A 15,527-nucleotide genomic window follows, 5' to 3' on the forward strand; every position below is an offset into this window, starting at 1 on the left:
CAGTATAAAACAAGCGAAAACTGGCTTGCAGCCGCGTCAAGTTTCAAGGTCAAACATCATGCGACTTAAGATTCTCGCACCAGTTAATTTCATTTTATAAACGTTAAATTAAGAGGTTTTTCATTCCTCTTCTCTCGTGGTCCCAGGGTTATTTTCCATTTCGTTTCAATCTCTTCAATCTCTACGTCAAAGGTTCGGGGTTCAAGCCTACTTTCCTACTAAAACTTTTTTTCTTTTACACCTCCAAACACCCGACCGACGTTTTTTTTAAAACAGGGTTATTTTGATCCCCCACCCCAACACACACATCTACATACACCCGGGCCACGCCGGGCAACTTCCGCTAGTTTATTATCAGAAAGAAAAGTTTCATACATCAAAATACTGTGAACAAATATAGAAACCAGCTAATTATTGAAAGTGTTCAAATTATTAGCCATTGCGGTCCATGAACAGCTGACAACGCTCACTGATTGAATCGAACACATTTCTAATCAGTTCAATTGGTATTTGAAACATCTTCTTTCAATGGTTGCTTTCAACTCATTCATTGTAGCTTGTTTTGTGGTGTGGATCCTGTGTTTAACATACTCTAACCCCCCCTCACCCCCCAAAAAAGTGAAAATTCCAAGGAGGGGGTCAAATCTGGTGAGTGTGGACACTACTCAATACTTCCTCTTCATCCTAACTATCTGTTTCACAGATATACTCTTACGTCATGATGATAGTGGAGAAGTGCTCCATCCTGTTGGAAGTGCCATTCTTTATTCCTAAGCATCTCTTGGGAGTGTGGTATAGCGTATTCATACAGCAAGTTGAGATAATTTAAGAAGTGCATACATTTTATTGGGACACCTTGTATATATTTCGCTGTAATATGTATGAAAATTGTCCACTCATTGCATTTTACTACAGCTAATCAGTAGAAGTTTCGATAAGATAAATATTAATTGCTTATTGTTTTGGGAATATTCTTTTCGCCTACAGAATTGGTTTAGATTGGGTCGCCTTCATATGGAAACGAAACCATCTTAACTTTTAAACACGTACCATACAAAATCAAAACGAAAATATATAACACGTTTCATCTTGTAGTTTTATATGGGCTTAAATGTCGTCAAGGGTGTGAGTTCTGACGTTATTCTCGCGTTGCCTACGTACAGTTCCAACATTTCAAAATACAACCGCTGAGATACAACACACGGCTCTTTACGGGCTTTTCTTTCTCCAACTTTACAATATGGCAAGAAAGAAGAAAAGAAAAAAAAAAGGCAGAAACCAACATACTGAGGATGGAGTTTAGCTCCGAAATATATTTATGTTATACATTTCAAACAAGTAAAATATTTATTTATTTTCCAATTTTTACGTTGTGATTTGGCTTTCAAGCGCACTTGATGTATATGTTATTGTATTCGGACTTAAACGTGTCAACTGGATTGTAAAGTTATGTTAGAAAGTCGAAACCTTACACAACTAAAGCATATGCGTCATTATTGATCATAAACTATTTGATTACATCAGTATTGCAGAGTTGCAAAAACTCACTGGCATCACATTAATATCCTTCATCATCGCATGTAAAGTCTTAATATTGTTTGGACACATCAAGCATAGGACTATTTGAATAGATGCACTAAAGTTGTAATACAAAGAAGCCGTTCGAAAGGTAAACAAAAGAAAAGATGATTAGACAAACACGAATATAAACCAAGCGAACACCTGAGTCCAAGATCGTAGGACTTGGATTACACTCCGCCATTGTAAGTGTTTATCTTGCAACTTGAAGAGAAAACGTTTAATAATAAATCAACACAGAGAGATGTTGAAAGAAATAAAAATGAAAGATGGGTGATTTATTCAGTTAATATGGATTATTAGAAGAATCAAAATGGATTTTCTCAAACATAACTCAATCTCAAAACTAAGCAATATTAAACACTATTAATTAAACAGTAAAAACTATTAGAGAGTAGTTAATTAAAGATATCTGTAACGCATATGTCCTTTCTGTAGTCTTATACGGACTTGAAGGTGTCAACCGGATTATAAAATTCTGTTAAAAAGTAAAAACGTTACAAAACCACATCACGTACTTCATTACTTACCATAAACTATCTGATCGCATAAGTATCGCAAAGTTTTGAAAACTCAATCATATCCCATCAATATCCGTTGTCATGAAATGTAAAACCTTAAGATTGTTTGGTCACGTTAATCATTCTAGTGTAGGGCCAACGTTTAATGACGAATGAACATGAATATTGTTGTGTCTGCACAAATAATTAACAAGAACACGAAAGTAAAGGTATACAATAATATATTAGGAAGAAAAGTTATATACATATTTACATGTCTTCAGATATACTTCAGTTGGAGATATTCCGGCAGGTGGCGTGTTGCATCTCTTACTGGAGGCAGCATAAGCGTCTTACCTATTTGACGGTCGTTGCCGGACTCCCCCGGTATTGGTGATTGATACCTTTATATATCTGTGATATTGGTGATTGATACCTTTATATATATGTTAATTAGTGGGCGTCTCCACAACAAATATGAAACAGGCAAACACTTCGGCTTAAAATCGTAGGACTTGAATAACACTCAATAATGTTACTGCTTATTCTGCAGCAAAGAAAACATTTAATAATAAAATATGTTTCATAAGTTTTTATCAGAATGAACAAGATCATACTAATTTTGAAATTTAAAAAAAAAACCCTTTTAGATATCAGACAGGTTGCCTTACCAACACACCAAGTTCTTGTGCCTGACCATACTCCATGCCTGTTGCATTTTCGTACTGTATCCCCAAAAGGTTGCCAGCCAGCCATACAGCTTACTTCTACAAATGAGCCGTAAGTTGTTGATGAATTGATGTACACATCTTGACCATGACTAACATCTTCACCCACTTCAGAGAGACTTTTGCAATCAACAACTGAAAAAAAAAAAAAAATACTGTATTTATTTAACAATCTTAAATTATTTTATTAGTATTATTATGGACAAAATGAAAAGGCAGATTAAGCTCTCTAGCAAGTAGTCTAGGATAAAATTATAAAAAAAATAAATAAAAAAACATTGAAACCTAAAATACTTTTTAGAAAATCTATATTCACTAAAAGAATAACTATTGCAAAACGAATAAAATTAATTTTCTGGACAGAAAACTATTGCACCAGTTATAGGTCCTCTTACAAAGATTAAAATCAATGTACAATGATATTAAATCTTAATCTAGAATTATTATTTCAGTTTTGAGCAAAAGCAATTAAATGATTTTAATTCTAGAAAATGTTTAAAATTAAAGAGGGTCTAACGAGAAAATGAAATTCAAGGAATCTTAGGGTATCTAATAACTATGAATCAAATTTAATGCAAATCTGAAATATTTGAATATTCAAATGAAAGGTTGTGTCCATATTACCCCCCCACCCTCCAAAAAGCCTTTAAAATACCCAAAAGAAGCTAAAATTAGATGTCTATTACTAAAATTTCACAAGTAGGTATCTAAATTTTCGTGACGAGCAACCATCCCTTCTTGCCCCCTCCCCCTTTACATAAAATAAATTGAACTAAAAATAGTTCAGATTATCTGTCCTTACGCCCTGCAGTTATGCTCCAAAATCCATAATGAGTGGTTAATTAGTTTAGGAATGAATCATATACAGTGAAATATACACATAGTGAACTCTATATAAGTAAAGATATTTAACATTTTTAAGAACTTTAAACGATAAATCACACATAAAGACAATGTACAATTTGCTTGTAAAAAAAAGTATATCTTCATAATAAATCACCAGAAGAAAAAAAAAAGATATACTTTTGCATTTTGGAACAACTCCTGACCATGATCCATTGGTTTCACAAACCAATACGGGATTGCTGGTTAGCCTGAAACCCAATTTGCACTCATAATGGCAGGAATCTCCAGGGGTGTTTTTACAAGGTATCCCAGTATTGGCAATTTCATCTGTCATTCGGCCTTCAACGTGGAAGCTAAAACCATCATCAATCTGTGGCAATGTGCTGCACTCTCGCACTGAAACAAAAACAAAAAAAATTTTTAACGATCGTTAAATGGAAATGGTTATTCCTGTACGCAAGTAAAATGACAAAGTTACAAAACAAATCAACAGAATTTCGACGGTATAAAACGTTCTTCAGAAATGGTAAACGTTTTTCTTCTTCATTTTTCGTGGCATTTCAACAGTGATTAAAAAAATGTTTTAGACAAGAAGTTAAAACGCTGGTTAAAAAAGCTGGTCTGAGAAACAACAAAAAGCTTTAGATAAATTTTTAAAAATTAATCAATTATATATATATATATATATATATATATAATTATAATTATATATATTTTTTCTGTTAAGTTTTAGTTAATAGGTATGTTAGAGAATGGATCGAGAGAGAGAGAGAGAGAGAGAGAGAGAGGTGTAAATTATATCGTAGACACGTTGACCGGAAGTCAAGATCAGCTGATCGGATTGCGTGTTAGTCACGTGATCAGGTTATCTGAATCGTGGATTTGGTTTAGATCTAGAAGAGGACGGGCGGCTTCACCGTTGTCTCCTCCCCTTCACTGGGAGGGGGGCGCTGACGTGGTAGAAACGAGACTAAGAGTACTACGCAAGCCAGAGATTCACTTTCCATCTTCTGCGAGACATCTGGAAAGTGAAATAAAAACTATAAAACAAATTCATGTTGGAGTGAATAAATATTCGTCTAAAACAAGTACCAGTCTCCCCTCCAAGAGGAGACATTTCCAGATGGACTAACATCAACGACGCAGAAGGTATGTCTGAAAATACATGTACCAGTACCACAAATATATGATATACGTCATCTCTTCTAATCCCTTATTAGAGATAACAGCGCAATAGGTAACCAACGACAAATGGCTGGTGTTGACAAGCACAGGTTATGAGATGAGGTCTCGTCAAAAAGTTAATATGTACAAACACCTGTAGTGCAGGCCCCAATTCGTGGGAATGAGAGTTGACGAGATCGCGTTTTAATGTAAGGTTTGAAAAAGCGTCTTCAGAGTTTGTTTTTGGGAGAGAAAGAACGCACACGTGTTTTAAGATGTAGCCACCGAATTGCAAGACCCCCTCCTCCGCCCAAAATTAAGGGCCAGTGATGTTTTTCTGAACCACTGAGTAGAAGTGGACAATAGACTCAACTGTATTAAACAAACACAGAAGCCTTTGCGTTTCCATTATGGCCTACATAAAATATTTATTTGCAGAGAAGAATGAAGAGACGACGGTGATAGAGTAAGGCGAACCAGTAAGAGATGTCTCTGAAAGGTATTTGCTTGACTATCAATGAAATAACTTTAAAGTCCAAAAGAGTTCAAATGATGTTATCCGCTAACATCTATATGTGTGTATAAAGGAAAGACGATCATGGGCCAAAAGTTAAACGAACCGTCTGTTAAACTGGATTACTGAAAATATGTACTTTGATTAAAAGACTATATTAGATTAACGAAAATTTAAAAAGTTGATACGCCGTAATGTGAACAGAGAAAATAAGTTGAACAGAAAATTAAAAACATTTATGTAAGCGTATGTAGCATTATTAGAATATAAAAAAAATGAAATTCGTATTTTAGTAGATTTTCTTCTTTGGTAAAACAAAAATAAAATTAAACAAAAATTATCCCAGTGAAGAATTTGTTAAAAAAAAAAGAGGTTCAAACATATAAACAATTATTTTTATTGATATTTTCAAGATAACACGACTGCGCTGAGAGTTATTTATCACTTTAGCCTCGTATTGGAAATGTTTTTTTTTTTTTTTTACTCTAAACAATAAACATGACGATATTTGAAATTATTTCCCCTAAGAAGCTTTCTTCAACACAAGCCACGTTGGATCAATACAACTAGGACTACTATCTATCTATCTAGCTATCTATCTATCTATCTATCTCTCTCTCTCTCTCTCTCTCTCTCTCTCTATATATATATATATATATATATATATATATATATATATATATATATATATATACTTTCACTACACCGATAAAGACTGAAGGATCGGTCGAAAATTATGTACCTGCAAAAAAAGTTTTTTTAATGTTTTTTCATAATATTATTTTGTATTCCTGCACGTCACCAATTGAAAACGAATAAAGAAAAGTTATAAGCTTTTATACTTTTCGTATTCTTTTTTATACATTTCCATTCATATATATATATATATATATATATATATATATATATATATATATATATATATATATATATATATATATATATATATATATATATATATATGAAGCCATTATTTAAATAAATTACAATAGTCTGTAAATACTTACATTGACAAGGGTCATTAGGAGAATCTCTGTAATAAGGAGTATGGCATGAACAGTCTCTTATGTGCTCTGAACCAGCATAATTTGTTGTTGAGTTGGCTGGACAAGGATTACATCTTCCAGGACTCAGTGAATCCTTGTAGAACCCTTTTTCACACACTGAAAAATAAAAATGATAATGATGGTACTGCATGAAATAAATCAAATAATACCATATCATGTACATGCTTTCTCGTTTCCTCTTCATTCATTCTGTATAATATCACCCTCTCTGACCACCCACCCATATTATATATATATATATATATATATATATATATATATATATATATATATATATATATATATATATATATTAGCAAAGATACTTGGCGCGGAACTTTGCTGTTTACTTCGCGAGCACCCTTGCAATAAGTGAATGTTGTAAGATGAACTATTTCTTAAAGTGTTAAAAAGAAATCTTAACTATCTCCTTAACTGAATGAAATCCAACTATAAACAAATATGTTACATCAAAGTTGACACTTATGTTGTTACACATAAAAATTGAAACAATTACAAAGAATCACAATGGTTAACATTTGTTTAATTGGTTGGAGGAGGATGGATGTAGAGGGGGTGATCTTTTTCAGATTCACAAAGAAATTGGCCGGCGCAATGGTGGCAGCCCCCGGGACTGTGGCGAACTCCAACTAGTGTGCACCATCCTTAGATGAGGGAGTTTCTGAAGAGCAGCACCAAATATGGCCTTAACCTTTGACATTGACCTTGAAAAATGGTGCGTAACGTCCATAGGTGGGAGCCATCATGATGCCAGGTTTTGTCATCATGATCGGTCCAGTGGTGTGCGTTGTAGGAGAGTTGTACACACAGGCACAGACACGCGAACGCTACTATTGCCATTGGATTGAACATTTTCCTGCATTGGATTTTACCGTTTTTCTCATTGGATCTTTATCAGATCATATTCAAAATTTCTGGCCGAAACTCAACTAAAAAGATTTTCCCAAATCTCAATACACCGCATATCAAATTTCGAGCCTGTAGACCGAAAATTGACAGAGTTATTTGGTAGGGAAATGTACACACTCAGACAGAAAGACACACAGAGAGACATTTTCACTTATATATATATATATATATATATATATATATATATATATATATATATATATATATATATATATATATATATACTAGCATGGGTGCCCGGCGTTGCCCGGGTGTTTGGAGGTGTATGCTGAGAAAAAACAAAAAACAAAAAATAAAAATAAAACGGTTAATTTTTTTAACTTTGACCCCTATTATGACACCTTCACATTTATTGTTTAGGCCTCTAATCAAGTTATTAAGTTAGATCCATGTCCAGGAAATCTGTATCTAAAATTTCAAGTGGTTAGACCCAAAATTTGCGGAGGAATTTGGTAGAGTTCTAAAAGGTCAAATAGTTGAACTTTGACTCCTTAACAGCCAAATTTCTAGCCGGAAACGAATCACATAAATGTTCCCAAATCTCAGTACCCTGTATATCAAATTTCGAGTCTGTAGACTAAAAATTGACAGAGTTATTGCGCAGGGAAATACACACAGACAGACAGATAGACAGACACACAGACAGGTTCACTTTTATATATATACTAGCAGGGGTGCCCGGCGTTGCTCGGGTGTTTGGAGGTGTATGCTATGCAAAAAAAGCAAAAAAACAAAAAAATGGTTAATTTTTTAAAACTTTGACCCCTATTATGACCCCTTAAAATTTATACTTTCGGGCTCAAATCACTTTATTAAGTTAGATCCAGGTTCATGGAACCTATATCTAAAATTTCAAGTGTCTAGACCCAAAATTGTCGGAGGAGTTTGGTAGAGTTCTTAAAGGTCAAATCGTTGAAATTTGATCCCTTAACAGCCAAATTTCTGGCTGACACTCGTCACATCGATTTTCCCAAATCTCAGTACCCGGTATTTCAAATTTCGAGTCTATAGACTAAAAATTGACAGAGTTATTGCGTAGGGAAATGTACACAGACAGACAGACACACAGACACACAGACAGACAGACAGACACGTTCACTTTCATAAATATATAGATAAGCCTGAGGAGTCCTAGAGTGGATGAAACGCCGAATATTCAGTGTAGCTTAATCGCCATATATATTTTATAAATTACTATATATATATATATATATATATATATATATATATATATATATATATATATGTATATATATATATATGTTTTGAAAATATGTATGACAATTATACAGAATGTTAAATATAACTACAAAGCATGTACTACAAATAAATGATAAAAAGTCCATATTGTAATTTTTTTTGGATTTAAGTAATCAGACCCAAATTCTTTTTTTTTTTTTTTTAAGTTAATGAGTTCTTATTCTTCTGATGAGTCAGGGCGGACAATGTTAAAAACAAATTGACATAATTATATCATTGTTTTTGCGCTATGAAACAAGTGCTGTCAAAAATTGAACATTTTAATATGTTGAAAGAAATAATGATAAGATAAACAACATCTTGGAATTTGGAATATAGACTTTTTGTCATATATATATATATATATATATATATATATATATATATATATTATAGAGTGTAATAGACAGGGTCTAAATGAGCAAAGCCTCAGTAAAATATATTTAAAGGTGCTGTGCTCAGAGTATTGCAGTTATGGTAAACTCGATTGGTGTAATTACCTAAAGCTATATGAATAAAAAGGGTGAGAGATTAATAATTGTGAAATTATCAATCAAGTTTTCATAGAAGGAAACGGCAAAATCAAATTAATATGTACGATCGTTTCGGAAACAATATCCGTTTATTCATTTAATATTTACAAATAAAACAATCAAGAAATAAGTAAAATATTTTTGGATATCGTCTACAAATGTTCTACATACAATATAAAAATCTCCTATACAAAGAACTTAATAAGAATTACAAAACTAGAAATAAGTCTACACTACATGAAATAAATAAGGAAGCTAAAAACCTCTTAACTAAGCTCAAAATAGACAGATACACTGAAATAACAGTACCAGGTACACCAAGATTTTCATTGAAGATCATAAAGAGGATTTTGATAACAATCCTTCAGTTAGACTCATTTGTCCCCCGAGATCCGATATAGGCTTAGTAAGTAAAAACATCCTTAATAAAATCTATATCAAAATATCCACTATGGCAATCTTCTAGCGAAGTCATTGAATGGTTTTCTAACATTAAAATCAGAAAGAATGTTAAATTTTTTTCATTTGATATAGAATCATATTACCAATTTCATATCTCCGATTCTTTTAAATAAATCTCTTTTAATTGCCCAAAAAGTAACAGACATAACTAAGGACGAAACTAATACTATTGGCAAGAAAGTCCATAAGTTTTGACAATAAATATTGGACAAGAAGTAATACTCCCGACAACTTCAATATTTTAATGAGATTGACTGACTCAACACAGATTACTGATCTAGTGGACCTTTTCCTCCTAAATGAAAATCATAAAACACTCCATTGCCAATTCTGGTTGGGGGGGGGGGCTCTACAGAGACGATGCGCTCTTCATAATTAACTCCAGGAATAGAAATTACGAAAGAGCAATAAAATCTCTACACAGACTCTTTTAAAACTACGGGCTTACCATAAAAAGTTAATTTCTTGGATGTAACATTAAACCTAAAGAGCTCAACTTTTTAGCCTCATCATAAACCCAATCAATCAGTACTATATGTCCATAATGAATCAAGCCACCCAAAATCTATATTAAAATCAATAATTCCTAATGTTCCATTAAGTATCTCAAGAGTATCTTCCAATAAATCTATATTCGATAAAAACAAAAACTACTATAACGATGCTCTTAAAAATTCAGGATTTAAAATGCAAATAAAGTACCAAAATAAAAATGATAATGATATAAATTTAATAAAAACTACAGTAATCTTAAGCCAAACAAAAATGTAGTAACATATAACTTGGCCATATCACCTCACGAAAAATTATGAAAACTAAACAATCCCCCATACAAAACCAAACGAAACCATCATAATGAGTCATAAACACTAATAAATCTCAGTAATTTACCAAACAAAAAGAAAAAGAAACGTAAAAATAGACGTAGAGATACCCTGTGGTTTAACCCCTAACTCTAAGAACATTAATACAAATATAGCTAAAGAAATTTTCAGATTGTTAGAAAAAAACTTCAACCTCACGCCATAAATACAGCAAAATATTCAATAAAAACACTGTCAAAATTTCTTACTCAACAATGACAAATTTAAACCAACAAATAATTAGCAATAACGACAGAAAAATTAAGAAAATGCAAAACATAAATAACCAACCTACGACAAGCTGTAATTGCAATAACAAAATACATGCCCTTTGCAAGGTACCTGTAAAAATGTGCAATTTACAGTTTCACAGTAATAAAAAGCCTAACCCCAAAAGTTCTAATGCTAACAAAGAACAAATGGTCCACTATACTACACGAAACAACAATTATTCTCAGACAGAGACTAGTATTAATGCACAATCCATGGACAGTAACGCCCTCATAAATTCGCTTAATAATACAACACAACAACAATACGGTAAGTCCAACTCAAAACAATTATTATAATTCTATAAAATCTAAAGCGGTATACATTAGATCAACACCAGTGCCCATTAAACAAAGAATCTCTGCACACAAACACTCTTTTAATAATAGAGCATTGAAAAACCAAACAACCCTAGCAAAATACATATGGTACTTAAAAGATATGAAAATTCCCTTTAATATAAAATGGGAAACACAAAGATCTATGAGAACATATAAACCTGGCGATAAATTTAGTACTCTCTGTAGATTTGAATCTTTGGCCATATTAAAATTCAACGACACATAATCAACTTGTTTAAACCTAAAAGAAGAAATATTAACCAGATACATACATAAAAGATGTCAAAATTTAATCACTTTGAACTACCCTAATAAAATAATAAACATTAAAAATAAGTCGCCCCCCCCTCCAAAAAAAAACAAATCAGTAATTAAAACTTATATAGTAATAGATAACAATCATAAATTTAACTAGGAATCACAAGATCCGATCCTTAAACAATCCACTAACAAATGTCTCTTTTTCTTTATAATTTAAAACGACTTACCTTAGAATTTTATTTAAAGGCAATTACTTCACCTTTACTTGCCCAGCAATTAGAGTTTAAAAAAAAATGGTCACAAATATCAACGATCTCTTTTAGATTAAAAAAAATCCTTATCAAAGAAGAGGCCTCCTTACGGCTTTTTTATAAAACGATATGGAAACACTTCCTTACAAAGGTATTTATTTTATAAACTTTTTGTAAATATGATTCTTTATTTTTGTTTAAGTCTTGTACCATATCGAAAAATTCTAAAAAAAAAACAAAAACAGTTTTTCATACTTACAGTTAATTTTTCCCTTATAAAAATCCTATTCAAGTATAAAATCAAAAATATTATTATTATTTTTTTTATTAGTTTTCCTTCTTTTACCATTTAACCAATTAAAACTCATTACACAATAGTTTAATTGTGTCATACCATAACAAATATAATTGAAAATATATCTAACATTAATCATATAAACAATAGAATTTAATTCCACTTAAAATTTTTATTTTTTTATTCTAGCTTAACAAACTATATTTACTTCAATAAGGTGGTTAAAATTTGGTGGCTTCTCCCACCCCATTTATGCTGATGAGCAGACGATATCCAAAGATATTATTTGTAAATATTGGATGAATAAAAGGATATCGTTTCCGAAACGATGGTACATATAAACATGATTTTGTTATGTTTCCTCCTATGAAAACTTGATTAATAATTTCACAATTATTAATCCCTCACTTTATATATATATATATATATATATATATATATATATATATATATATATATATATATATATATATATATATATATATATATATATATATATAAACACTGGAAGAATATTCGTCCCTGGGCGTATATAATCGATTTCCAGAACAATTTTACAATACTTATGTATCCTTACAAAAATTAAACTCACACTGTAATCAGCCTAAACATTATATTTAGAATCCTTATTCCAATTTTAATCAAGATCCATTAAATGATTTTAATTTTTAAAATGTCCAAATGCTTGAGCTTAAGCGAACTTAAGAAATTTGTAATTCATGGAATTTTTCTTAATTACTGTCTAATGAATACAAATCGAATTCAATGCAAATTTTCAAATAGAAAGCTGTGGCCATATTATAAAACCGTTTAAAATAGCCCAAAGAAAGTAAAATTTGAGGAATAATTTATGTCTAATACCTAATTTTAAATTTCACAAAAATCGAGGTATGTGAATTTTCATAAAGGGCTTCAATCACTTTTTACATAAAACTAAATTAAAATACATATGGTCCACATTTGGATTACTTATACCTAGTAGCTGTGCTCCAAATTCATAATGATTGGTTATTTAGTATTGGAGTGAATCCTATACATACAAACATATATACAGTGCCGGCAAAAAGAAAGTCCTCACTTGTAATTTTTTCAAAAACGGCAAATTTAAGCTAAATTTAATGTAACTGCTTAAACAACCTATACTTCATTTGATTCGCCTTTTATTCCTCTATAATTTTACCCGTTCATATTTGACTTTTAATTGAAATATTCTTGACGTGAACACTAGAATATTTCAATTAAAAGTCAAATATGAACAGGTAACATTATAGAAGAATAAAAGGCCAATCAAATGAGGTATAGTTTGTTTAAATAGTTACATTAAATTTAGCTTAAATTTGCAGTTTTCGAAAAAATTACAAGCACGGATTTTCTTTTTGCCGCCTGTGTACATTCAACTTTATATGGTTATATCGGATAAAAAACAAAAATTCATGATAAACTATTGATTACTTTACATTAAAAATATACAGTTGTGAATAACTTAGGACATCTACCCAGTCATGGCTGATAGAATGAAAGCAAGCTACCGTTGTAGATTAAAAAAGGTTTCCATTTAAAATTCTGTCCAGATTCGTGAGTTTGACAGAAGGCTTCCCGAGTTTGAGAGAAAGATTCTCGAGTTTGAAAGATAAATTACCGACTTTGAAAGAAAGATTCCCGAGTTTAAAAGAAAGATTTCCGAATTTGAAAGAAAGATTCCCGAGTTTGAGAGAAAGATTCTCAAGTTCGAGAGAAAGATTCCCGAGTTCGAGAGAAAAATTCTCAAGTCTGACAGAAAGATTCTCAAGTTCGACAGAAAGATTCTCAAGTTCAACCAGACACACCTAAAAAGGGTCGGAAGTTACATCGACCTAAATGTTGTGGAAATAACACTCAAGATGAAAACGATAGTTTGAAGAATCCAAATAATATGAAAACTATTTCGGATACTAATTAATTTTTACTTAACTTAACTAATTGGTGACCTTTTATATAAGGCCATAGATAATAATAATTCTGACTCTTAGATTTGTATGCATACTTAGGTACCGTAAAATTTGTACACAAGTATGTACTTCATCTGACCATTATAGATACATGCAGATAGACACACACAGAGTAGCAGTACTACACGTTTTTCATATTGAACTGATATATATGTACAGATTAAAGTTATTCAAGAGTGATAACTAATGAATTTAACGAGGTTATTAAGAGTGCTCAATAAAAGGAGAGCAAGATATATTTTTTATTAATATAAACAAGTTTACATGGTTGCAACACTGTACATGCTAATTTTTCAGACATCCGGTTGATTAAAACCAGAAGTCCTCGTCAGGCGATTTAATAAATCCACGAAGAAACCAGTCCTTAAATCAAATGTGTATGTATATATATATAAAAGAGAGAGAAATAATTTTAGTAATAATATAATATGTAGGTATTTAAAAAACATTTATAATAATAATTATGTCAGCCCCTTTAAGAACTCTGTCGTTATTGTTGAGCACTTTATTGTTGAAATAAAAGTCGGTCACTTAAGTTCGCATGTGCAGATCATGATGTTATCATCATTAGATCACTATGGCCGGACGTCTCAACATTTAAAAATAAATGTTTAAATTTCAACGATATTTCTCATGGTTGAGGTTGGCCATGGGGTTTGTTCCTTGCTAATAGAGTCAGAGATGGCTTTGTAACCAGGTTAGAATCTTCCAACTGGTAGTATCACCTTGCATTGATGATTCCCAAAAGGATAAAACACTAGTGCCTGTAGGTATTAAAATAATAATAATAATAATAATAATAATAATAATAATAATAATATATATATATATATATATATATATATATATATATATATATATATATATATATATATATATATATATACAGTGATGATCATATTTATTGGCACGGTAAAATAAAAGTTAAATTTTGTCTAATAAATTCTAAAAAAGGGATTAAATTAAAGAAAATAACAAAGTATATTATGTATTTTTAACTGGCCTTTCCGATGCAGCAATCGGATTTTAGAAAAAATAAATAACAAAGGAACAACAAACATAATTGAAAAAAAACCCTTGTTCAAAATTATTGGCACGGCTTTGTTTTTCTTTTAGTATCAGTATAATATCAATCAATTTCCGGTTTACGTGCTTTCTGAACTTTTTTATAGCCATATTATGCTTGTTTAACGCTAATTCAGTGAATAATTTTTTTCAGATAATTTTTAGATAGCGATTTATTTAAACTATTATAAGTGACTAAATTATAATTTTCAATCGCCATGGTTAAAACTAAGGAACACAGCGAAGACGTCAGGAAGCTTGTTGTAGCATGCCATACCAATGGGGAGGGCTATGATAAGATTTCAAAGAAGCTAAACCTTCCCAAATCCACTGTTAGAGCCATAATAAACAAGTTCAAATCGCAAGGCCACGTTATGAGTTTAGAGGGTAGAGGGAGAAAAAGGATTCTTTCCCCAAGAGATGAACGGAAAATTGTTCGACAAGTAAAACAAAACCCAAGGATCTCTGTTGGGGAGATTGTTGATGAACAGAGCACCTCTGGAGTGAATGTATCTCGACATACAGTTGGTAGAGTTTTGAAGAGAGCTGGTTTAAAAGCATGTCGTTCGAGAAAGACTCCCTTATTGAAGCCTATGCACCTGAAAGCAAGGCTAGCCTTTGCAAAACGTCATATTGATAAAGATGTTGCATTC

General features: G+C 31.5%; 1 protein-coding gene across 1 annotated transcript in view; it reads right to left on the reverse strand.

The window, feature by feature from the left end:
* LOC145249753 (sushi, von Willebrand factor type A, EGF and pentraxin domain-containing protein 1-like) overlaps positions 1-15,527 on the reverse strand; it is a 352,081-nt gene that overhangs the window by 180,923 nt on the left and 155,631 nt on the right. Inside the window, exons 4-6 of the mRNA XM_080111697.1 lie at positions 6,338-6,493; positions 3,830-4,048; positions 2,750-2,941 (exon numbers count right to left, since the gene is read on the reverse strand). Coding sequence (XP_079967823.1) covers positions 2,750-2,941; positions 3,830-4,048; positions 6,338-6,493 — 567 coding nt within the window. The remainder of the gene's footprint in view (positions 1-2,749; positions 2,942-3,829; positions 4,049-6,337; positions 6,494-15,527) is intronic.

The sequence above is a fragment of the Euprymna scolopes genome, chromosome 1, assembly GCF_053919585.1.
Source record: "Euprymna scolopes isolate OS-2025 chromosome 1, ASM5391958v1, whole genome shotgun sequence".
Classification (NCBI taxonomy): domain Eukaryota; kingdom Metazoa; phylum Mollusca; class Cephalopoda; order Sepiida; family Sepiolidae; genus Euprymna; species Euprymna scolopes.